Here is a 27504-nt window from a genome sequence, read left to right as displayed (position 1 = left end):
CATATAATCTAAACTTTGAAAGCAGAAAACGAGAGATAAAGATACCCATCTCGTACAACCTGTTTGAATTAAATATGTCTCCTTATCATTAGCCTTGCGAACAAAATTAAAAGATGGACTTCAACAAAAATTGAAAAAAGGTTGTCAGCGTGATCTGTGATGTAGGTTCTCACCATTTCAGCTTCTGAGAGAGGAATCCATGGACTCTTGAGAAAGGCAACAAGAAAACAGAACATTGAACATGTGCCTCTTGTTGCCATTTACAGCAGAAAGTTCAATGATCAATTATGCATACCTATGGATGGTCTACTTTCCACCTTCATTAATCAGGGCTGCACACTTACTCATTTTTTTTTTTTTTTTTCTTTACTGGTCCGACCTGTCTGTTTCATCAGTAGGTACCAAGTTTTTCTATGTTTTACTGGTCCATTCCTGAAAAAGTTAATGGTCTGACAGTGATTTTTACTGGTCAGGGACCGTCGGACCAGTGCCAGTGTGCAGCACTGCATTAATCATCTTCTCGTACACATTTTCAGAACGCATCGAGTGTGCGTACACTATTAACAAAACATACACAAACAGAACGAACAAACAAACTCACACACACACACACACACACACACACACACACACACACTTACACATCCACAAGTTTGCTTGGTGTAGACCACAAAAATATTAGCATCTGGATTGTTTTGATCTGTCTTTATGAACAATGAATTACCAGTTTTAAAATTCACTCTTATGTCCAGCCATCCACAGACATACATACACACACACACACACACGCACGCACAGAGAAACGCCCACAGCGCAGAAAAAAAAAAGAGATAGAATAAAAGAAAGAAAGAAAAAAAGATGATGCCTCCACTTCCAGGTGTGCAAACTCTCCCTACAGACTGCACAGTTTGCTGCTAAGAGCAAACTACCAACTATAACTTAACTCTTAAAGACTTGAACATTTTGTCAGACATATCTACCAGCGAGACACGTTGGAACTTTGGGTTGAACTGGCTGAGATAAAACACACACAGACACGTCTGCATTTGCTCACTACAATGAAACCAGTTTTCTACGGCTACAATTCTGCCAGGCGTATACTGGAACTGCATCACGTTGCGATGGCATCGAAGGACGGCCGACGCCCGCCGTAGTAAATGATTTCTTAGAAAATATAGAGGCCATACACATACACATGTTAGTGAGACAAGGAGCTATAAAGGGCAACTTCTTTCCCACTGTAAAAATAACCAACCACAGGAGACTTTATGAGGGTAATAACTATACTGCAAGATTACTGGTATACTTTGAAAGAAATGGGAATAAAGAAATATTGGAACACATGATACAAATAATAAGCATATAATTCATATTTACAATAACATTCACTTTGTTTTTTGTACTTATTTATATTCAACAACCATTACATTTTTTTTTTAATATACATATTGTTGTTTATGAACATGTTAATTTCTTGCTGCACGGGAGGAATCCCTTGTTGTGGATGGATTTGCGTGGGATGGTGATCACATCATTACATTTATTCATACAAATTTAACCATGAATAATCTCTCCTATCCTTCCACAGACGGCTTTTCTTTGTGTCCCAACTATTGGGGGTGGAATATTTTCATCCCTTGCTTGGATTCCCACCCTGCAACACAAAACTTGGCAAATAACGGCTGATGAGTGTAATACAGTGTATCATAAGCCATTGGACCCCCCCCCCCCCCCAAGTCAGAGGTGAATAGTATTCTAGGGTAGAAGTCAACTGTACAAGGGTAGCTTGTGATTTCCTAGAATTCATGGTACTTGGGAACAGAGTGCTATTTTTTTCTTTCTCTACCAGGCCTGACAATTGTGACCCAATTCAAGATATGAAAACATATGCATGGGAGTGTCCAAGGATTTCTTTGTTGTTGTTTTTTCTTTCCCCACACCACACATCATGGAAAGGAAAGGAGAACCGTTGGTAATACTTGAATTCTTTTCGATATACAGACTTGTTTACTGAAAATCACAAAGGGGTATTCGAAACACACGTTGGCTGTTAAAAGGGATATCTGATTAGTTGCTAGAATGTTGACTGATCTGTCGCTGACTCGTCGGCCGCTGCTGGGCAAACCCACAATGAGTTTTGCCCTGTCTCACTGTCTCTCATAAGATACCGACAACCGTCCCTCCAGCGGCCCTTTGCTAGTTTTTGCAGCAGCCCCCTGACGACTGTTGGTTAGTTTGCGTTAGGTCCACGCCGCCCCTGGATCCGCCCCTCTGCGCGCTGCTGGCTCCGCCCACTTGGTCATTCTTTGGAAGTTTCTTGGCTGAAAGAAGCAAGTAAGACGAGGGAGATGAAACAAAATTTCAAATCTGAATGGATGGCGAGGTACTGTTTACTCATTTCACAGCAATGCAATCACTAGAATAAGCTTTTTGAATTAAAGTCTATTTAGCAAGAGTAAAGGACTGAAAAACAACTGTACAAATATAAAGAAAGATTGTCATTGAGCCATCTGCACAAACCGTTTGGATTGTACACCAATCCTAACTTGGTCAAACCATTATCAAGACGGTGTAGCTAAAGAGTCAGGACTGTATGAGAAGTGTCATACAAGCCCTATTTTCTTGAACTAAAATGTAAATTTTTTCATCATGACCTGTCTCAGGATATGTCAAACACACACTTCATCGCTGCAATATATGCAAGTTATGACCAAAGTCATATCCTCCACAAAAAACAACAAACAAACAAACAAACAAACATACAAACAAAAAACAAACACACAACCTTTCAATTGATATACACGGCTGTACCTGCAAACACAATGCAAATGAGTTCTCCACCAATAGTGCTGCATAAATGTAATTGAGTACCACTAAGACGTAGGGCAGTGCAAGCCCACACGCCAAATTGCCCATGGCAACTAAATCTCACTGTTGAGCAAATAATAAGGAGCACAGGCCTTCCTTCTTGAGGTACAATGTATGGGCACCATACCAAACTGTCCATGCACGAAAGTACAATTGAAGGAGACATTTTGTTGTTGTTGCTTTTTGTGCCCCAAGATAAATAACTGAGAGTAAAAGCATTTTATAATTTCATCTTTTGCCAAATTCCCCAAATCTCAACTGATCTGCCATTTTCACATTTACAGCTGTCAAAAAGTAACTCTTTCTGAGAATTTCTCAGTCAACTGACCCTTTGATACCTGCTTTTACAATCATACAGGTGTCTAGCAAGAATGTGTAGATATCTTTTTCTCACAAATACTTGCACAGAACACACTGAGAAGGTAGAGCTCTGTCTCAAGAGATTACAGACAGTCCCTAGATCAAAACCAGTGGTGCTCACAAGAGAAATCGGGGAGATACTTGGTGTACGTGTACTTCACTTGATTCACGATGAGCAAAGGTGATTCCCTAATCGCAGAGACTTTTACGACGTCTTGTCAGGACAAGAAATCGAGAGATAGATAAATTGGAATTTCCAGGGGGCCTCCTGAAAAAAGAATCTGGGAGACTTCACGACTGTGCTCGTACATATGTACGTGATGCTGTCTCTGATGAGACAGCACCATCAGTGGACAAATCACTTTGGGCCTCGGCAATTACGCTCGCTGTCATCGACTCTGTTGCTCATTAGAATGACTTAGCAAGTTGTATGTGGTTTCCGCTGAACAGACTATTTGTGTCTTTACTTGTTCAGTCCTGATGGTACGCAATCAACACGCTGCACGACCACACTCCTGTCACCATTAATACCTTCAAGTCGTTTTATCTGGTGAAGGTGTCTAGATCAGGGAAATCACCACCCAGACTTGTGTACACTTTCCCTCAATCATCATGCTACTTTTTTAAAAGACATTCTTACATACCATCTAACAAAGACTTTATAAAACAATATTGTATTATTAAGTATCATCAATGTGCAGTCAAATGTAACTTAAAGGTCCTGTTAACCTTTGAGAACAGTGATTTAATTTTTTTTTTCAAGATATGACATTTAATGCATGTGTACACATAGGTCTATTGTTCCACAAAACATCCTCTCGGAATATAAAATTTTTGCAATAAAGCCTAAGATATAAGGAGATACAATGTATCTGTATTTTTCTCAATAAACCGTAACTGTAGACGGTTTAGTCTGGAAATATTTAAAATATTTTTCCTTCGGTACATGTAGTCTGTTGCTAGTCTGTTTGATCACAGGGCTGATTGAACTATGATACTGGTGTGTACAAGATGTATGATACATACATTGTACATTTGTTTGGACAACAGTCAATGTTTATCAAAACATTTTTTTTAATTAATTTTTTTTTTCTAACAATTTCATTTGTCAAAAAAAAAAAAAAAAAATCTTGCTACTGTCATCTATATGGCATTAAAACTGACCTGATACAAATGATTTTCAATTGTTCTAAATTTCTTTAATAGAAAAATAGTATCTGCAGCCACTACACTACACACCCATATTTGTACACAGTACAATAGGAAAATAAATATGAATGTGCATAGTACACATACAGTACATGTAGCACTGCTTTATGACAGAATGATAAATACTGCACTTTTAAAACAAAGGGCCAATTATGCTTACATTCATTCTTCTTGAGCTCTTCAAACAGAGTTCGTTCTGAAAGAGCATGCAAGAATCTCTCCAATATAAAAAACTGTTTCATGGACAAAATCTTCAGCTACAGTTGTACACACTGAAAACTGCACACACAGCACACATAACTCGATGAATTTGGATGGCTGCACTACAAATGACATTCATCAAAACATGTTTTACACTGTGGCTAGATGTAGAAATGATGCATGTTCATTTATTGTGCTAGCCTTTCTACTTTTATAGCAAGTTATTCCAGATTACACCGAGCTGGATTTATACACACATGTGACACTAGAATACAGGTATACAATATGCACATGCCAATTTTCTATCAAACTGCCCAGGCACAAATTATTTGGTAGAGGCAAGTAGCAATGATTCCAGGATTTATCTCATCAGATTTGTCATAGCACATGGAAACAACAACTATTGTATTACTCTTGTGCAAAGTATTATGAGCCCTTTTGCCTCCTTGCCCACACCAACTACAACTTGTAATCATCAATCACATAAATTGAATGACCATTTGTTTGTTTTAAGTATGGAGTCTTTGCTCAAATGTATGTATCCTATGCAGGCAAATAAAGCAATGGCAATAAGTATCTTTTGTAATGCTCTGATACTATTACAAATGTATAGGTCATGACTGCCTTATCAGACTATAAAATGTATAAGTCATGTTTTCATTTAAGTGGGACATTTATTAATCCCTTCTCCCTCCCCCATCTCTTTTGGGTACTTACTATCTTTATGGGTGAGTATGCATAGAATGGAGTGGACGATTAGGGGCGAGTACATGTACAGTGTACAAGCACACATGCTGTACATGTAACGCATGAGTGAAACACTAGGGAGGCGATGCCTACCATGCTGTCTACACCATCAGTCACATTGATCAGTGGCCCTCGACACACTGCACTTGTTGTGGTTGAGAATATCGTCAATCAATCACTGCGCCAGCACTGGCACACGATTGAACACCATTTTATACATTGTAATAGGTAATGCCTGCCTATGAAATGTCAGCTGGGGGGAGGGGGGATGATTACCACACGCTTGCACTTGTACTATCAAGTGAGATTTGAACAGCTTCTCAGAAACACAATTTTTATGAACACTGTTACATCACTGTACATGAGTGTGACTTTCTTATTCCTAGGCCTGCCATTGTGTTACGAAAATGATAAGGCAAATATGTGCACCTTTACAATGTACATGTACATGGCAATTATTTTGGTATCAAACTTGCACAATGTGAGTCATCTTTATGGACAGAATGCATTTGACAGCAAACAGTAGCAACAATGGTATGCCAGGCTGGGTGATGCAGAGGAAAGTGGTTTTTCATAGTAAGCTAGATTGATGACACTACATCACTGAATGAGGCTATGGGCACAGGAACTGAAAACATTTGATCTTTGTAATTACAGTTGAACCTCTTGTATCCAGACAAGTCGGGACCGGGGCTCATCCGGATAAGGGATTTGGCCGGATACGGGAGACTCAATGCTTTATACATGTACATATAAATACACATGTTCTGATGTAGCCCATTGTAGTACCACATGTAGTAACGTGTATACTGCAACCTTTTCATTGTTACATTTGGGGATGTTTGGGGATGTTAAAATGTCTGAAGGTAAGCAATTTGGAAGGACATTTGATGTAATGTATGTTATTCATGTTGGAAGTAATGTGTGATTCATGTGTGTTTGTGTAGGAGCTCTCAAGGAGTTGGGAATCCCCCTTTCCTCCCGTAATTATTAAAAAAAAAATCACAGCGAGATTGCGTCCGTATAATAGAGAGATCCAGATAAAGGGAGGCCGGATAAGAGAGGTTCAACTGTATATAAATGTTCTCATGGAAAGTCCGAAACCTATTTCTGATAAAAGAACATCCCAATGACAGAAGCACACTGGATAGATGGTGGTTTGATGAATGGCTCCTATGAAGACACAGCTTCATGTTACAACATATACAGCGATACTGAGACAATCTTTAGCAGCAGGAGAATTGAAACATAGGCAAGTGGTATGTTTCAGTTCAAGCTCTGTTCTGGGCTTTGGTCCTTACTTTGTACAATCATTTCAAATCACAAGCTTCAATAGATGAACAGGCATCCCATATCATCATGGGATTAAGGTAGAGTGAAGTTAAAGTAAGTGAATAAATTATGTCTGAATGAGAAGGGAACATGTGGACAGGCAAACTCTGCTATTCCAGTCAACCTTGCTGAAATTAAATAACCTGGGTTGAGCAAAAAAAAAAAGAAGCTCAATGGCCTATCTTGCCCCAGGCAACCACAACTCAGTGTCAGGCAAGCAAATGTTCAGGGGCACTTGCCTGCTGAAATACTGACTTGTTGCTCACTTGTCTAAAGAGGCAAGTGGGAAACATTTTAGCAGAATTCATAAAAGCTGTTTATATCTAGTCCATGGATTATGCAAATTTTGTTTGCACAAATGTGCATGACTAAACGTGAAGCCAACAGACATCAAAAAAATTAATGTGCACTGATATGCCCATGTGAAAGGTACACCTACAAATGTGTACATTGTATGTTCATGCTTTGTTTTAATAGTCTATGGACTTAAAAAAAAAAAAAAAAAAAACTTGTTAATTCAGGCTATACTGTTCTCCCTTTTTTTTTTTTTGGGGGGGGGGGGGGTGATCACTCTACTGGGACTACCAAAAATATGACTTATTAAAGTGCAAAGTTTTACATCACTGTCAATAGCAGCTCATTTGCATTATGAGGTAACTAAATGACAGAGATATGTCCCCAAGGCCATTTTGTTTAAAAAGGCAATGATCTCCCATTTAGTGTGCGCAATTCATTCACACTGGTAGATTCATATTTGATTAGTGACTTTATGATTTCATGAGCAGCAAAGCCTGTAACAACTTTTGGCGATGACAAAGCTGTAGTTGACAACACTGGCTACAGTCATTCTCTTACTTTCCTTGCAGAGGTAAACATGGCAAAAGCAGCTCAAATAAAGACAACTTTGACGTTATGGATACAAGTAATGAAATGGGAGCTGTTCATGCATTACAAAACTTGTAATAAAACAGCGAACTTGAACAATGAATGAATAGAGGAATGATAAAACATATAAATTAATACACAAAACATTCATGCCTCGCGTATCCTTCTGGACAGAGGGATAAAATACTTTTAATTCTTTGTTTGCCATGGTACAAATTCTGGTGAGCTCCATTATTCTGAAACTGCAACACACAGGATGTATATTAAAGCACTTCTGGAAAACAATCTCTTTTTATACAAAGCCCTATGACTTTAAGCATTTACACCAGAAATGCAGCAGAGAAAATCGCAAGTTATGCTGTGATGTAAATTTTTATGGCAAAGCTAGAGCAATGAAGCTTTCAATGTACTGTGGCAAAGAGCAATCTATCAACTGGTTTGTCCAGGGTTATGTTTTGTAGAAAATATGTGAAATTGGCACAACATCAACAAGGTCGAGCATGTGACCATGGCAAACAAAGTGTTAAAGCCCATGACACTGTCATTCTGATATCAATGACATTAGGCGTTTTCACATCAGCCCGATAAAAATCCAAGCTCGAGATATTTTTCGCGATCGCAAATTAGCTCGCTATTTCATTTCCTATTCACATCAGCCCGAAGAGAATTAGCCCGAAATTTTTTCGAGCTAATTCGATAGCTGAGCATGCGCAAACAGTGTCGGGTATACAAGTAGAGCGCACGCTTTCAAAAAAACATGCTAGGCATGATGGGATGTTTTGCGCTAATTTCTTGAGGCGATTTCACATTATCAAATAGCGCGCTAGTTCGCAAATTATCCCGCTATTTTGTAAATTTCCCGAGTTGGACTCGAGAAATTTTCTCGATCAGAGCGATAGAATTAGCTCGCTAATTTGTATTCACATTATCAAATAGCACGCTATTTCGTGATCGGGTTAATTTCCCAAGTCAGAAAATAGCGCGCTATTTCGAAACATCAGGCTGATGTGAAAACGCCTACTGGACGTATGAAAGAATCAACAGTGTCTCACAATATTCAGAAATCTGAGAGAATGACAGACCTTTACACCAGACTCATCTTTACTAGCCCAGCAAGTTCATACAACTTGTCATCATAAAAATCTATTTATATATCACAAAGCTTTTACACCAAGCTCATCTTAGCCCAGCAAAGATATACAATGTGTGACTCACTTATTGTCAGAATAATTTCTTCTACATTTCTTTGAGAAGGCAGTGGTGGTATTGTTCAGGAACCAAGGTTTGATATCTTTTTTTTTTTGGCATTTATTCATTAAAATCACCAGAGAAACACAGTTAAAAAAAAATAATAATAATGAACTAAACATTTGTCAGTATCTTCATGGTATATGGAATGTGCTAGAGTCATCTGGAAACTCTCAGAACAGGATTACCATCTTGAGCATCTGTTAACATGTACTCACAACCCACTCAACTATTCAAGTCACTATTGCTCACCAGTGCATAGAATTAGGTTGCCAGGTACATGGAAAACACTGGAAAATACAAAAGTATAGGCTTTCTTTTAGTTATTAAAATATGGCTCTACATCAGATGCCCATGTATTTTTACTTTTTCTACTTTTATAATCCAAGGCTGCCTTGCAATCAGAAACTGCACTACCTCAATGAATCCCTATTGTTCTCACTTATTTTAATTCTTTGCTTATAAATGGAGTCATAACAAAAGATAAGAGAACAAATCCTCACAGGTGGTTGGGGAAGGAAAAGGGGGCAGGTTTTACACTCTCCTTCTGACTGTAGCTTACCTATTGCCAGGAATATGTCATTGACGTTCATGGCAGTCTTGGCCGATGTCTCCATAAACAATAAGCTGTTCTCCTCCGCATACGCCTGGGCCTCCTGCCGATTGGGCACAAACACATGCATAAATGAATACAAGTGAATGCCACAACACCGGCTCCCTGCGTAACCGGCACGCAAATGTACAGTGTACGTGTCATGTGTGGTTATGAGTATGGTAAATGTGGTGTTTCATGTGTTGTGTGTGCAGGGGCGTACAAGAGCAATGTGTCTTGGTGTGAGTGTGTGTGTGTGTGTGTGTGTGTGTGTATGTGTGTGTGTTTGTGTGTGAGCCTTAACAAGTGTAATATAACACATACAGTGTATGTGACAACTAAAATCCACACACACACACACACACACACACACACATACACCCCCCCACACACACACAAACACACTCTACCTGAAGGCACATAAAAATATGGGGGATGAGAAAATGGGAGGGGGAATCACCTATCATATTAAGGAATGAGAGGCAACTATCACTGATATGGTACCTTCAGACTGAAGTTGCCACAGAGCAAAACCATCAGCACCCACATATTTAGGATTTTCAGTATCATTCACTCAAACCAGCTCCACTTGACAAAATTAGACCTACACCTGTACACTTCATAGTATTAACAAAATAAGAGCTTTACTACCAGTAGATTTAAAAAAAAGAAAAATCCCATTCTCTTCTTTGTAAACTGAGTATGAACTATTGTCGTCTTCTTAATCTTGTATTTGAAAAGCACAAAAAAAGTAACTTCTGTAGTGTTTAGAATGACTAAGACAGAAAAAAAAAATCTAGTGTGTTCTCATTACGTACACACGTATGGTACATGTATGTCTATGGGCTATGAACTGTCTCACACCATGAACATATCCATGTACACTTGTGATGTTATAATGTTCGGTACCATGCCTTTACTGTGATGTTTGACTGGATGCATCAAAACTGTACTCACACCTTTTAGCAGCGTTAGAATTATGATTCATAAATGTAAATATCTAAAATATCTGGAAGTCCAATTAGAATCAAACCTAATTTGGAATATCACTACAATGTCTTACTTCATTCAGATGAAATTCAATATAAATTTAATAATTTTATACACAGGCCCTATACAACTACTTTGGACAAAAATTGCTGTTACACAACTTTTGAAGCAAACCTTAAACAGAATCCCACTATCTAAACAGAACATGTTGTTATCAATAGTGTCAAACCCATCCTCTATTGCTTTACATACTTCCAGTATTTTTTTTTTTTCATTTTTACTTATACCATCTGTCTTTATTCATACTCATATTTACATACATGCTGGAATCTAAGGACGTATAATGTAAGGTATGTTGAGTAAATTCCACTGTACCTCAAATTCCACCATCCTCTTGTTAGCAAGATCTGCCTTGTTTCCTGCCAGTGCGATGACAATGTTTGGACTAGCTTGCCTTTGTAGTTCTTTTACCCATGTCTTGGCTCTTCCGAATGTCTCCTGCAATAGAACAAAGTCTTGTTTAAGAGAAATATCAGCAATGCCACACGAGCCGTGTGCGCAAGCTTATCAAGTTGACACAATTATGTTTTGAAATTCAGTGGCAACACTCAAGTGCACAGTGCACATCCACATCTACACTAAATTATCAGTTGAACTTTGTAACCCCTTGCAAACATTTTCAAGCAATGTTGTGTCTTCGCAAAAAAAAACAGCTCATGTGATATACATTCTTTGTCCTACAATACGCATCTACACCTGACTTCAATGTTTGAAATACCAATCGGTCATCGGCAATTTGTGCCATGCCCCTCCCACTGGCCAGAATGCACCTTTCACAATCAAACAGTTCACAGCAACAATATATTTTTTTTTTTTTACTCACTGGTGCCCTTTTCAGTGGATTTGTGCCCCCTCAAAACAGTGGCCTTGACCAAAATTTCATGAAATTTGAGGCCTATGACTTACTTGTATAAAAGACAGGCATACATATTCTCTTTTCCCTTATATCCAACAGGCTCACAACACTATAAATACATGTGTATATTACCTCCATAGTGCAAGACACAATTCAATGTCATCCATAAATGAAGCAGACGGCTCACCTTTTTTGATGAGACAATACACAGGGAAATACAGGCTATTCAATAAAGCCCTGCTTATCCAGGTAAATTGTACAACTCTGTAGTCATTACGCTTGCTGTGTCAATATCCCCCCTTTTGGGCACCATTATTATTCAAATAACATTCCTAAACCATAAATAACCTATTGACAAATTATACCACATCAAAATGACTTTTGAATATCATTCCAACAATAAAGGGGGGGGGGTGCACATATTTTATATGCCATCACTTTAAGTAACAGAAAATTGCTGTACGTGATTCCGCAGTTGATGGTACATGATGTAATTGGACTAGACAGGAGCCCATACACTGCTCATAATCTCACCATACAACAATTGCCCTATGATCATTTATGTTATCCTTCTCATCACTTATTTTTATCACATCTACACATACATGACAAACAACATATGTAATAAACCACATTAAAACATCAAACAATATGAAGCAATTCAAACAATGTATTTTTTAAATGAATGACTGGCACAAATTCACACAGACTAGAAGGGGGCTCATTCATTCTACCTGGACAGCAATTATTTTCTCTCCATAATGATTTCCTACAGTGCAAAACATGCTTGCCTCCCAGACTTTTGGATCCCAGTATACAAAGTGCACCTGAAAGCTTCCTTTCAGCTGGTCCACACATGCACCAATCTCGCTGATCCCAGCGAGAGAAAAAGAAGAAGAAAAACCCACAATAAACAGCTGTCACATGACTGACTCCTTCCTTCCATGCCGTTTGTTTTCCCCCATACCCTCCAGCCAGGGGAGCTGAGTCATGTCCTGAAAATACATTTCGTCAGCGTCGCAAGAAGGGCATTCATTCGTGCATTCCTGCTGAGCTCTGATATGTTTGCTGGATGGCTGTATTGTCACCAACTTGACAATAATCTCATTGCTATTGCAGTTCTCGGCCAAAACAGGGACAATTACTTCGGAAAGCATCACTCTCTAGACCTACTTGCTTTTCAAGTAGATAAAGCATGAGCTGACAAAGGGGGTAATTCTAAACTTTACCTGTTTGTTAAACTTTACCTGTTTGTCAAACTTTTACCTGTCTTGATAAAAGTTGCTCTCAGTCTCATTCACAGTTTATGCAGTGGATATCATACATGAAATGTGATTATTACCATAATATGCTTCCAAACATGAAAACAGATTTCAATGCCTGAAAAGGTACATGAATATTCAAAGACTCCATTCTCTACTCATCTCTACTTCTCTCATTTTCCACCCGAAGATGTAACTTTAACCAAACCTTCCCAAACTTTTTTGCATTTTCATTTTAAACATTTAGATAGGATGTTCATGGGAGGATAGAGCATTAAAATGACAAAATATTACAGTTTGGAGAAATTGTAGTTTCTCTCTCCACCTGAAACTGCGATGTAAATGTATGTAAATATGAAATCTTATCAAAACAATAAAACTACATCTCGGCACAAAAATGAATGAATGGGATAATCTTTGAACTTACTTGATTCGTGATATCGTATACTACGATGGCTGCTTGAGCTCCGCGGTAGTACATTGGGGCTAAACTGTGGTAGCGCTCCTGCCCAGCGGTGTCCCAGATTTCAAACTTTACCGTTGTGTCATCTAGGCATACTGTCTGTGTCAGGAATGCAGCTGCGAGGATCAAATTGTGAAAACCAAATCTTGAGTCACAAAAATGATCAAATGAGAGAAAAACAAAACACAAACAAATCTTGCACGTATTGACTTTGACCAAGTAAAACCGATTTTTTGACTACATCGTACTTGAGCCACAAACATTTGTTTCCTTATGTGTAATTTGTATGTTTAGAGTGCATCTTTTTTATGCAATAGGTCTGTTGATAATGACTTGTCAAGCAGCTCATGCATTTCATTATGATGGTAAACTGTATGTTGTTGTTGTTTTTTTTCTCTCTCTCCTGTTTTTTTTTTTTTCAACAATGCACTGATGTTGCAGCTTACAATGTACCAACTTACTGCAACATGGAGCAACCGAGCCTGTGACCTTTATTGCACATCACTGGGTGCATTTATCAGATCACTTCTGGCGTAATAGAATTACGGTTAGAAACATGTTTCTGAAATGCCAGAAAAGGTGTGATCGCAAACATGTTCGAGCCAGAAACACGTTTCTGTGGAAATGATATATTTATGCAAAGTTGTTTCAAAATGCATTTGTAGCTCTGACATGACCATGCCAACCACTGCCAACTACACATTTCCGCTCCTTGGGTCAAACTGAACAATAGAGCAGCGCAGTGACAAGACCTCCAAATCAACTCACCATAGCAGTGATAAATGCAACAGCTCCAGAAACGTGATCTGGGAAACGCACAAAATATGTTTCACACATGATGGGAAAGACAATAAACACATCTCTTGTACGTGCGTGTACATGTATGTCTGGTCTGGCACATAAACATGCGTATCAAACAGGTTGCATAAAATACTTGCTACGAAATCAGTTGGCTATCACACACATTTGCCAGACAGTGTGAGCCCAGAGAACTCTTCTAAAGGGGGAACAATTCCTGAAATTGAATTCCTTTCAGTTCAAGGAACATCCTGCATTCAGTCAAACATTTTGTACATTACAATGTATGTATTGTGTATTGATAAGCATGCAGCATGCTCAACAACATTACGTGAATCCAATGATAACTCTCTCCCAAATGGGTAATATTACAAAGCTAGAAAAAAGTTTGTAATCATAAAGTTGCAGATGGGAATCTAAAGCAATGTATACAATGTACCAACAATGTTCATACAGACCATTCAGCACTTGTTCTGTCTCCACTTGTAACCCTACCATGTACATTCACTCATTTTCACACATGACCTCAAGCCACAAGCAGTAAATACTCTTACATGTATACAAACAGCATGGAATAAAGTTGTAACGACACAGAAGACAGCCTGCTCCAGCCAAATCCATCCGCACTCTGCACTGTGCTGTACCTGGCTGTGTAAAAGCACCTACATGTACATGTACTCGTATATCAATGTAGTGTACACCCTTGTTTTCCTTTTTCTTTTTCTTTCTTTTTTTTTTTTTTTTTTTGGGGGGGGGACCCACACCACATACAGTACATGTTGTACTGCTGATTATTAAACCAGTATGCATGAATTGCATTAAAGGACTGTAGTACATTATACAAATGATGCACAGGATAGAGTGCGTTAGTGGAGGCGTAGCGCACTCGATAATTGTGAAACATGCACGAGGCGAAGCCGAGTGCATGTTGCACTACATTGTAAATACCTGAGAGTGAGCTGCATCTCCACCAACGCCACGAAATAATCGTGTGCATCATTTGTTTTATAAAATGGGTCGAAAACTAACAGCATTTTTCACGTACCTTTGTGGGTCAATACCAGTCAGCTACATGTAGCACTAGCACTCGCTCGAGAGAGTCGAGTCAAGCACGTCGCACTCGGAAATCCCGCACATGTAAGTACTGTACGTATATAAGAGTACTGTACGTATAAGAGTACTGCATACGTACGCCACATAATATGTTATGCACACAAGAAAGGCCGGCCGGCAGCCCAAACTAGGAGTTGTTTACAGGATTGACAGCGCGTATACAGTGTACTAGTAGTAGCGCGCGACGCACTTGTAACAACTGATTGAGTGCGCACTGGTACTGCAGTGCAATGGTACTAAAGTAATCAAAGCCCACGTGACTCATTTCAGCGCTTCCTATTGGCTACGTTCTTGAATCCATTTTATAATCTGCATTAATGCACTGCATTCATACAATGTACATTTTTGCTTGTAGCAAGACAAAAATTTGAGATCTATTCTAATTAATCATTAATGATAAATGAAATCCCTGCCCCGTGGAAAGTGTTCTTTGTAGTACAGTATATTACACAGTACTAGACAAAAACAAAATCTCTGCGGCAATGTGGCATAAATTGCAATGTGTACTGTGTATTTGTAAATTACACTACAGTCATCTTAAATAATGGCAGCATACTAAACTGCATGTTGATGTACAACTTGCACATCATATCTTCAAGTCTCCCCCCTTTTAAAAATAGAATATTGCCTACCAAGTATGATGAAAGAGAACGTTTTACATGATACATGGGTCATCTGTTCTGTTATGTTTTTCTCCAGGAAAACATGTCACTCTGACTCACATCCAGTTAAAATATGATCCCCCCCCACCCCCCCCCCCCCCCCCTCCCCATTCACACAAAGCACACATGTAATGCTTTACAGAACAAGAAACATGTAAGAAACTACCCTGCAATACAACAGCATCCAAATGCAGAGGAGGAGGAGAAAGGGGGATGTGTTTTGATGCCGCGCTTCATCTCGGGTCTCCAGTGGCTCATGCATATTACCCACCGGCTGCACTCGCCACATTGCGACACAACCTAACAGGTAGTTGACTGTGTACAATGTATGTTTTCACTTGGATGCATCTGGTTTCCTTTCCATCATATTAAAAGGTCACCAGCAGAAAGGGTACAACAGCACATGAATAACTCTGCAGCAAACAGTGAGAGTCAATAGACTAGTCACATGGTGTCCAGTCAAGTGTGAATGTGTACACTGTAAAAGCCATTAAAAAAAAAAAAAAAAAAGAGGAGGGGGGGGGGGGGGGGGTTGGATGCCCTCATAATGAATACATTATGTATTACACAAACCTTAAATCTATGAATGCATTGCACACATACATTTTGTACATATCACCTGTAAAATACCGCCGGTAGTTTGTACAATGTAAATTAAAATTACTTTGAATTATGACTGACATGTATTCTACAACATGTGGATTACACAGGTTACAGAACATGTTCTTCAGCATCCCTTCAGATTACAGATTAGTAATTATTCACGTACATGTACAGTACAAGTGTACAATTACATACGTGTACATGTACAAGTAAATAAATGTAGTACATTTACACAATGACAGTCTACAGTGTACATGTACATTGTACATCTCAGATTATCTATAGCAATAATAATGTCACAATAGCGGAATGCATTAAATGCCAATTGCCTTGATTTTAATTCAAAATCCGAATTTTCGGGGGCCTCCCCCTTCGTCAGGGATGAAAGTGCTATTAATGAATTTACACAGTGATATTGCATCAGGGATGAAAGTGCTAATGAATTTTCACAGTGATATTAATATCACTGTGAAAATTCATTAGCACTTTCATCCCTGACGAAGGGGGAGGCCCTCGAAAATTCGGATTTTGAATTAAAATGAAGGCAATTGGCATTTAATGCATTCCTCTATTGTGACATTATTATATTGCTATTTCTAGTACTGCCAATATGCAGAGCAAATACAATGTTCAGATTATCTACAAACTGTACATGGTGTGCTTTTACAAAATAATACATGTACAATGTATACATGTGCACATGTAGACTTCTCATAAGGGTTTTTGTATCAATCTATATAACAGAAACAAACATCTATCTCCATGAGAACCATTTTCTATTGTAAATTGTGATCGCAAATCTAGACAATCAGTTGTACAATTGTAAAGTGTATTATCCATTTAAGAGAATAACATTGTTATCTTTCTCACAGTCATCATCACTATCTAGTGAATATTTCCTCTTTATGACAGCATCCTTCACATGAGGGGAAAAATCTGTACATCCATGTTGTAATTAACCTGTGGAGGACGAGTCCCGAGTATACTCGGGCAGGTGTCTATGGGAAATGCATGTTATACATACAAGTAGCATAATCAGCCCGTCCTCATTCTCAATCTTGTCAATAAGCGTGTAACAAAACAAAAAAATAATCTGAATAGTACAAAAACATAACAAAACTGAGAGTAATTGTACTTCAACAACTTTCAACTAGGATATTATGATTTCCTCTGAAAGCAATTGAATCACTTCTGAAGGCCCTATATTCTGCCATGAATACAACTACACATGTACAACAGATACATGTGTACATTACAACTGTAGTTACTCATTTAAATTTTGATTTAAAGGCCTATGGAACAGGAACAAGAACCAAATGGCAGTCTACCTTGTTCATGTGTCATAACATGCATAATGAATGCCAAATGACAACAATCACGGAGAAAATTTGTTTCATTTGAGAGAATACATTTACATGTAAGTGTAACTAACATTCTTTACAGTACATGTAACCAGATGTTGAACATACATTGTATGTACACTATGTACATAGATGTGCATGTGCAATGCTCAGTTTAAGAAAAGAAAAAAAAATGTGCAATGCTCAGTAAACTACTTGTACAGTGTATGGCAAAGCAATCGTGTTCAAGTCACTACAGTCAAACTTCGCACACAGCTGTAAGGCCAATTTTGAAGGGACTGAAGAAAACGCATCAACTTATAGCAAAGGTAACATTCAACATACTGTAGATCTGTATTCACGGAGGAAGACACACGTACACTGTACAAGTACTGTACAGTATGTGTAAGGCTATAGAATATAAATTAAAGCCAAAACATACTGGTACATGTACAAGTGTACATCTGCAAAAGTTGTCAAATTTCGCTCCCAAATGTGCACGCATGCATAAGAAATGTGTGGAATAACGCTGTAATACCAAGATATTCGATGGGTTAGGACGAAAATGCGAAATATTAACCAAAAAGGTTCACCGAAGTTGCAGTCTCAGAACTTACCCGATCGGGGTCAGGCTAAACTCAGACTCGGGGACAACTCGGCCTCGCTTTAACAGCGGGGCCGAGTTGTCCCTCTGGATTGTACAGTGTTGTACTATGGGAGCGGCCTGTATACGTAGCGCTTCGCGTTCTGGCTAGTCGCAGTTATAGTCCGAGTTGAAAGATGCTTAACTGAAAAGACAGGAAAGTGCGCACTAATCCTGTACAAAACAAATGGCTAGCGCGCGGTCCTCAAGCGTTGTGTATTACGCACATCACCACTACTCTACTATCTTTGGAGTTGATACAACGCGCGCATCAAGAACCTCTGGCGCGCATGCAAAATTACTGTGCGCCTTTCAAGCACCTATGTATAGAATGCAGTATGGCGGACATGAACTGCGTGTAAATTGCCTGAAATAGGGCCAAGTTTTCCCTGAGACCGAGTTAGTCTGGATCCTTCTGGAATAAAAGTCGGTATACCGACTCTTATTTTTGATCTTGAATTACTCCAAAACAACTTATCATCACGGCAAATCGCGTAAGCCAGGTAAGTTTCTTGGTAGACTCTTTCGATATATTGCAAGCAAATATGAAATGGTGTCAGACAGGTTCTCAAACCCTTACCAAAACTATGTTTTCACTTTAAGACTCTTTACTTTCATCAACTTTATAGCCGATGACTCAACATAATACATCGTCGTGTACAATCTGTACACTGTCAACTAATGCAGAGTTGATTGTATTTTAAAGTGCAAAGAAGGTAGTATAGTGTTCATGATGCTTACTTAACTGTAACTATTAGTCCAAGCATTTATTAGCAACATTTATCTGACATCTACAATGTACCATAGAACATTCATTAACAGTAATTAAACTGCTGTCATATTTACATCAGCTTTTCTTCGGAATCCACTACAAACAAATCCTCTACTTTTGGCGCAAAAAAAACACACCAAAAAACAAAACAAAAACAAAGAAGAAAAAAAACGATGAAGCTGTCCAAATCTAGAAACTTAGCTATTAATCCATGATTTAAATTTACATTGGAAAGTCAATTGACTACATGTTGTATTCAAAAGCAAGAGTGAAAAACTGTAGACCTACATATTGTACATTGCAAATATTTGGTACATTGTAGCATGTCAGCAAAATTGTGAAATCTCTGGATCACTTTTAAACCACCTTTGTCAATTCTGGCCTAATCTTCACTGTTGGATGGAGTTCCATGCACTATGCAGCACACATGACAATATTGATTTTTCTCAAGGACAGATGAGTCACTACTGATATGCACAATTTTTGTACACATGTCGACTAGACAAAGCACTACAAATTTGCATGTGAATCAAGTCCACCATGCACAGTCACCTGAGTGACACTGCAATTTGCATGTAGCATATATTCATAAACGTTACAAAGCTAGAGGCTATAAGATAGAAATACAGCTGTACTAAAGATACAGTAGTAAGGACTAGAAGAGACGTGAGGCTAGAAAATCTACATACACTCTTTGTGAAGTTTGCAGATATACAGACCAAGGTACATGTACAGCTGTATCTGTGTTCTTCCATCATAATACACCATGTACACAGGTGTACAAGTGTAAGAATAGTTATAATCAATCTATGACACAAGAATATGACAACAAATTTGTAAAAATTGCGGGCTGCAAGAATTTTTTTTTTTTCAGTGTTTATTGATGTCTTTTTTGTATTGCCTCTCATGCATGATTAAGTGCTAACTGTCTGACCAGTGACTTCTTCATTCCATAGCATACATGTAGATACAAATTTTGTATCTAAAACAAATCCATTCCTTAATCATGGTCATGGACTTCAGAAATTGAGAAGCAAAGTTCTGTCTTTGTAGCTGCTCCACACACTGGATGTTGGAAATTTCTGGCACATTTCTTTACTTTAAAATGCATACGAAATGGAAAATGGATGTAAATCACAAAAGGCGGCTATAAACTTTCATCCAACATGCACATTGTACTGGGGAGCTAGCGCTGTACATGTAGTACTCTCACTTGCACATCATGTGCACATTAAAAACACAAAACACACACACACACACACACACACACACACAAATAAACAAACAAATAATGAAACAACACATGAAAAACCATGTGAAATCTTCCTCACTCTCTCCCAAGAAAAGTGGAAATGCAGATAATGTAAGTTACCACTTTAATAGTGGTTAACCACATTCATTACAGTATTTGCACTATTGACTGCATTATGTCTGTATACGAAGTGCTAGATTTGAGGTTCAATCTCCTCGTTACAAGTGAAACTAATTCTAAACTACATGTAATTCTCACCCCCCCCCCTCCCACCCTCCTTTGTGCACATGCAACTGACTACATTGTACCTGTCAAGACTCTTTGCTTTGTAAGCACTCTCATGCTTTTAGTCTCAAAAACAAATTTTTCGTGAGAATAGCTTGGTTGATAATCATCTCCATTGAAATTTGGGCGATCATGAACATGACATTGTTGCAAAGAATACTGTGTATGCCATATTTAGCAAATTTTTATTTTGTGTGTGTTTGGATCATCCAACAACTCTGCGCTTGGTTAAATCTGCAATTGTTGGGTAAAGCAAAGGAAGGAGAAAGGTTGCAGTATTTGGCACCCCACTGTACCAACAACACCAACAACAAATCTGCTATTTTGTTTAATTATTCATTCAGGGAGGATACGTACAGATGTACATTGCATACTTGGCAAGGAACCCCCCCCCCCTCCCCCCCCAAAAAAAAAAAACAAACAAACAAACCCAAAACCCCCCAAAACCCAAACCCAACCCCCCCCCCCCCCAAAAAAAAAAAAAAAAAAAAAACCAAAAAAAAAACAACACCACAACAAAACAAAACATTTTCAACAAACCAACAATATACTTCCTTGAGGCTGGCTGACTATCCTGAATCTGGCTTCTCTGGACCAACACTGTTTATGCACTTGTCAATGTAATGACGCACCCCACTACCCCCGGACATGGGTGCGTCATGGTCATTTTTTGACTGACCACACAGGGTTTTTGACGGACACCACAGTCACTTTTTTGACGGACAAAACGCTGCAAATGACGAACACCACAGTCACTTTTTTGACGGACAACACGTTGAAAGTGACGCACACCTCGGTCACTTTTTTGACAGACATCCTCGGTACATTTGACGCACCTCGGTAAATACTGAAACGATTTTTGCATACGTTTTATTCACGCAATTTCATTTTCTTTTGGTTCGTAAACATAATTTGTAAAAGTTTCGGCAAGTTCCCCTTACCATGGCCCTGTAAGCACCGTATCGTCATTCACCGTACATCACGCTGCTGCTACGATATTCCGTACAGTAAGTAATATGTATTCTGTGCATGCAATCCATACATGACAATCACATGTGTGCAGATGCGCTGTGTGTGCGCGGCCATTGCTAGTGCGGTGGATGCATACTGCTGCAGCGCAGGTACACACCACGCCACGGCATTCCCGCGAGTAACTACATACAGCCTAGTGGCTGTACGTACGTAGAGATTCGCACAGCTAACAGCGTCGCGCGGGCGCGTCTGGTCGGGCTATCCCGCGAGCAGAAAATGGCATGCTGCAGGCAGTTTCTTCTGCTGCCGCTTCTTTTACTGTCAAGAATTCGCCTTTGTCACCACAGATTTCATGGGTTTGTTGGAGAGAAAATGTAAGGAGAAAGGGTGGCTTTTAAATTATGTGCTTGCCAGATTCTGGCAAGCATTTTTCCCTCTTATTCCAAAACACTTCCCGAATTTGATTTTCACTAAAAAATCGCCCGCGGCGCAGCGCTCACTGTAATTTCACTCGCGGTACGTGTATCCGGTACAGTTAACTAGTAGCGTGCAAAAATGCGTGCAGTTTTCCATAGCCAAGTGACGTACCAGGACGCACCCCTCGGTTTAAAATAATGCGTTTTATTTTCCATAGCCAAGTGACGTACCATGACACACCCCTCGGTCAAAAATTTGACCGACAATGATGGGATTTTGACGCACCCCTCGGTCAAAAATTTGACGGACAAAGCTGGTAAAATGACGAACACCTGGGTCACAAATTTGACGGACCAAACGAGGAAATGACGCACCCATGTCCGGGGGTAGTGGGGTGAGTCATTACATTGACAAGTGCATTACCTATTGATATGGTACTGCTGTTGTGTTGGGAACTTGGGACACATGTTACACTGCCCTATGGCTCTATTAAAAATCTACACATGACGAAAATCACTGTTCAGTAACAAACAATTAGTGGGGAATTCCCTGTGAAGTTAAAATACACAAGAAGGGAAATACATGTGTACAATGACACGAATGTTACAAAAGAGGATACGACAAGAAACACAATGCCTTCTTGTCTTTTTTCGGGGGGGGGGGGGCAATTTCAGATAACAGACCAAATACAAAGGCTCACAGCTACATGTAAAATGAAAAGGCCCCACAGTGTACTACACCATATGTATACATACAAATACACTCTGCGAAAGCAGTATCACATTCTCTAATCCACAGATGTAATACATAACATGTGTGCTCAAGTTTATACCAATTAGAGGTTCTGTAAAGCTTGCCTGAAACTGGCAATAAACTGCAGGAACCCATATGGTAGAAGTGTATGATGTTGATGTAGCTCTTTTTATTTTGATACAAAATGTTACGCGGGGTTACATGTAGCTCCCCCCTTTCTGCTGTAATCAATGCGCAGAACTTCAGTGGGTGACTGTTAATGGTAATTATTTTCTTGTCAGTCTGTGGCTTTTCACCTAGGCCTTGCATCCTTTGCTTTGTCTATGAACTCATACTCATGAAAATTATCTCTGAGGAGATTAAGGTCACATCACCTTGTCATTGACCTTCAAGTCCTACTGAATCAAACAACTTTGTGAACACAAATCCGTAAAATTTTTTGCAATTTGCCGTTCTTTTGGTAAACCAGACATGTGGACTTTAGATTGTCCCAACATGGGTTTTGAGTTGGGGGGGGGGGGGGATGTGGTGGGAGACAGGAAAAAAATGGTACTCCTGCATTGTTACACAAGTGCGAGTTCTTGATATCGAGTGCATTACACTACCCAACAGCTTGGTGATGGAAAAGTGAAAAACTAAACCTCCATGGAGAGGCCTTCTCAAAAGCAATAAAAATCATGCATACAGCATTAGAAATCTGTAGGGTAACCGACTCCTAGTCCTACTTTTGGGTGGTATCACTTGCACTTTCTGTAACTTTTATCCTGAGGTTTTGTCCGAAAGAACAATCAATTCAACCCATTTGATTGCTTGCCACTAAAAGCAGTGATCATTGCACATCTCATATGAAATGATGCCTCCGGCACCCTTCGGGCGGTGGCATAAAAACAGGTGGGTCACATAAAACACGACAGACAAGCCAATGAGTTGGACACAAATGATTACCTCCTATTGTGCTTTCTTGAAACTCGTGGAATTGGCCCTTCACAAATCGCAGGACTAAACTGGACTTGCCGACAGCAGACTCTCCGAGGAGAACGAGCTTGAACTGACATATCTTGCCCTGTGTGCCATTCGGCCTCTGTGCTCCTCCTCTATTCGCCATTGTTCAACATATATTGGGATGAGCAAAAAGTTCGACAATGCAGACTCCACCACAGATTACTGTTTGCGGGCAAAGTTCCAGTAAAGGTTCGCGGTGATGTCGACTTCCAGAATGAATAAATTGTCTCCTCACTTCAGTATGGCGGGCTGTATTCAGAGCAGGCTTGACTTGACCAACAGCAGCAGTCCTGGTAGAGAATGAAAAACACGAAATATCATGCTCAGTGTAGTAATGTGCAATTAGAACATGGACTGTACAACTGGGAGGTCCACAGTACCACAGCATCCTCATTAACCACACAAATGATCAAGCTCCAGTACAAGTGAATGGAACACTTCTGAAACATTTGGCAAAAAGGTAATTTGCATTTGTTCATGAACTTTTTTATCACCTCAAAAGGTATCAGTACTGTGTCCTAACATCTGGTCAAGGAGATTTAAAGTACACAATATTTACAAACTGTACTTCATCAGAGTCACATGTTAACAATGAGTCACAACGATCTACAATCTCATGTGTAAACATACCATAGACAGTATATAAAACACAAGTTAACAAGTTGAATAATGAGGAAAATCTATTCTTACTGAGGATGTGCACAGTATATTTCTCAGAAGTTTCAATGCCAAAATAGTCTATTTTACGTGCAGTGTACTTGCTTTGGTAGCACTTTGAATGGAGGGGGACGGGCAAGATAGTACTTCATATCTGTTAAGGTATGACAGATGAAAGGGTTTCCTAAATGCACACATACTAGTACTTGAACATTATTACATGTAACAATTGTACATTTGTAGCTCAGTCGGCAGAGTTCAACTATCTTTGAATGAAACTGAGTCGTCGCATTGCCAAGAGAAGCGAGCTTCCGATGTCAGGATGGCATGTAGAGCATAAAATATGCGCATGCACTGAACCAAACATCCCTCCATACTGTCAATTTTTTGGACAGCTATCAGTGGAAATTGTGTTCGGTTGGTAAATGGGACGGAGTGGCTAGATGTTGTATGTTTACAGTTGTAGGTCGAGCGCATCAGCTTATATGCAAATGGGGAAAGATACATCCTTGTAAACTACAACAATCACTACATATTACACTACACAAATTTCACATATCAGGGAAAATATTAACTTGTTTGACTTGTCCGCATAATTCACTGTGAAGATTGTATTTCATAAGAATTTCTCTCACACATGAATTCCGGAGAATGATGCACAATTTCAAGGTCGGCAACATCCTTTGATGTCGGAATACTGTCAGTGTACATGGTAACATATTTTAACACAGTAAGGCATAGATTCATCAAACTTATGCTTGGTGGAAAATGGCTTTTTACTTTTTTGTGTGGAAGTTAAAATATGTATGACCTTGTGTGGAGTTGGTCCTGTGTGTATGGGGGAGGTGTGGTGGGTATAGCGACTGTGATTTGTAACCGTAAACTCATATGTTGGTGTTTTTATTGAAAATTCTACTGTGATTTGTAACCATAAAGTCAAATGTTGATGACCAGTTTATTGTAAATTTTGTTTTCTATTCTATTTTTTTAAATGATCTTTGTATGTTCTGGTTTTTTTATACATCTGCCACCCTACAACTGTACAGTGTAGACTAGTTCGATTTAGAATTCTATGACTATGTGATTGTCTCATGTCATGACTGTGTCATGAAATTAGGCCTAGTTTCTACTCATCATATTTGAATAAGTGTTCTGCATTCTCTGCAAAATCAACAAACATAACATCTACATCCCGACCCAATCACAAACTGGAATACAGTGGACTCCCGTTAAATAAGTCCTTGGGACCGGCAATTTTCTTGTTATAAATTATATAAATATCAAACTTTCATTATAACTGTACAAATAAACAATTAAACTCAAAATAGAACATATTGTGGCCTAAATTTTTACTTGGTTGAACCCGTGTTTGTAATGACGGGAGTGCACTGTACATTAATAATGCACATGTTTATTCGAAAGTAAAGGCAGTGCATACATCTACACACGTCTTTTGCATCCAGCCACATGTGCTTGTAGCTATGGCCATTGTCGCTGGATATAGCCACACGTTTGCACTGTATATCCATACATACCACTGATCTCTATAGAGGTCAGTGGCTCACGAAAAAGCTGCATGCGCATTCTGGTGTGCCACATAGGGATCATCCGGTTGTACTAACATGCAATGTTCATGTGCATCACATATGTACCACCATCTCACAAAACTACAGCGATGAAACTAAACCTCATTTTACCTTCAAGTTAAGATTTAGACAACTTTATTTTCCTACAATGTTCTTTCTTTTTTTCCCACTCCATTCTTATCCTGTTTGTAAGTTGCAAATGATTGGTGGATTCCAATTGATTAGGAATCCACCTGATCAATCATAACGCTACAACATGGTCTTGATGTATCGGGACATCGGCTGTTTAATAATCGCAGCACAGTTGGCACTGGCCTACACATCAACACATATGTTGCAACTATCGAAGAGAACGCGTGTACTACTGTGTATACACTATGGTTCGCACTCTCGCTGTTCATAAGTGATGACGCCATGTCTTGTTTGGGGCACTGCATGCACCATGCTGTCCATTCCTACCATAGCAGACGACTGCAAGCTAGTATCGGTTGATGATTGGTTTGCTATTGCTTTTAACGATGAAAGGTTTTCCCTCATTGGTCAGCTTGCTCTACCACAATGCCTTTTGAAAGTGACATCATCGCTTTCTTCTATTCATAAGCTTTACATTGATACCAGGTACACCTCCGTGGCTTATTGGAAAACGACGTTAATTTTCTGTGTAATTCGCCCTTTATTATGGTATTTTCTGGCAATCTGTGCCAGGAATATGTCATCAAAGGAGCAGTTTTAGTCATACATGTAATTGTTTTTCATCCTCGTGGTATTCTTTAATGAATTCTTGAGCGATTTATCTGTGTTTTAATACTACTTTTAATGTATGCGAGTATGTGCAATGTATGTGCGAGGATGTTTGAAGTGCATAGATCAATGTTGAAAATGTTAAGATTTCCGTAGCAAGCAACCTACCCGATACTTCCGCAGTGCACTGCGAGGGTACATACTACTGTAAAAGTGGATATTTTCGTGTGACTTATTTTTCGGTTTGGCCAGGTAAGAAGAGTTTTGCCAGTTTTTAATTCTGCGGAATCAAGACATCAACTACTGGAACATACATGTATGGCACACAAAAATATTCACATGCTTCTATATTCGTGCTAGCATCCAGTTGCATGAAAATTGCAACACTGAAAACATGTCCACTTTTACAGTAATGGGGTTACGAGAGCAGGATAGTGTGCAGTGACTTCACGTGCTGTGCATGCTGGCGATGCACGAAACGAGACGAGCTAGACACAATGCTCACAGTACACATGGCCATGCAATGCAGCCGTGGCTCAGCCAATCAGCAAAGAGGTAAGACCTGGCAAGCGCATAGCAGAGCGGAGAGAGCCGAGAGAGAAGAGGCCAAAATAGTTTTAGCTCTCTCCTTGCTGCGATCGCACAGCCGATAATCGAGATATATAGATATTCTATACTGATGTGCAATTGGGCGTCGAGTGGTGGACCGGCAGGCATTTTCAGTGTGTTCTTGGCGACATGAATTATGCATGTTGGGGATCTGCGCTTGCGCTGTATTGACTGCGGTGCTGCTTACACTGTGTACATGGCATACGGCAGTCAAACCGGAAGGGTA

General features: G+C 39.3%; 1 protein-coding gene across 1 annotated transcript; it reads right to left on the bottom strand.

The window, feature by feature from the left end:
• Window positions 1-583: 583 nt before the first annotated feature.
• On the bottom strand, window positions 584-23914 carry LOC139745322 (ras-related protein Rab-5B-like). Its single transcript, XM_071655723.1, has 5 exons — window positions 23629-23914; window positions 13038-13189; window positions 10808-10930; window positions 9413-9506; window positions 584-2321 (listed from the first exon to the last, which is right to left on the bottom strand). The coding sequence occupies exons 1-5, from the start codon at window positions 23786-23788 to the stop codon at window positions 2197-2199; spliced, it is 654 nt and encodes a 217-aa protein (XP_071511824.1). The 5' UTR covers window positions 23789-23914; the 3' UTR covers window positions 584-2196.
• Window positions 23915-27504: the final 3590 nt, after the last annotated feature.

The sequence above is a fragment of the Diadema antillarum genome, unplaced genomic scaffold (genome assembly GCF_040938485.1).
Source record: "Diadema antillarum isolate AM-2024a unplaced genomic scaffold, OU_Dant_1.0 seq00001253_RagTag, whole genome shotgun sequence".
Classification (NCBI taxonomy): Eukaryota; Metazoa; Echinodermata; class Echinoidea; order Diadematoida; family Diadematidae; genus Diadema; species Diadema antillarum.
This window is presented reverse-complemented; position numbering and strand designations above follow the sequence as displayed.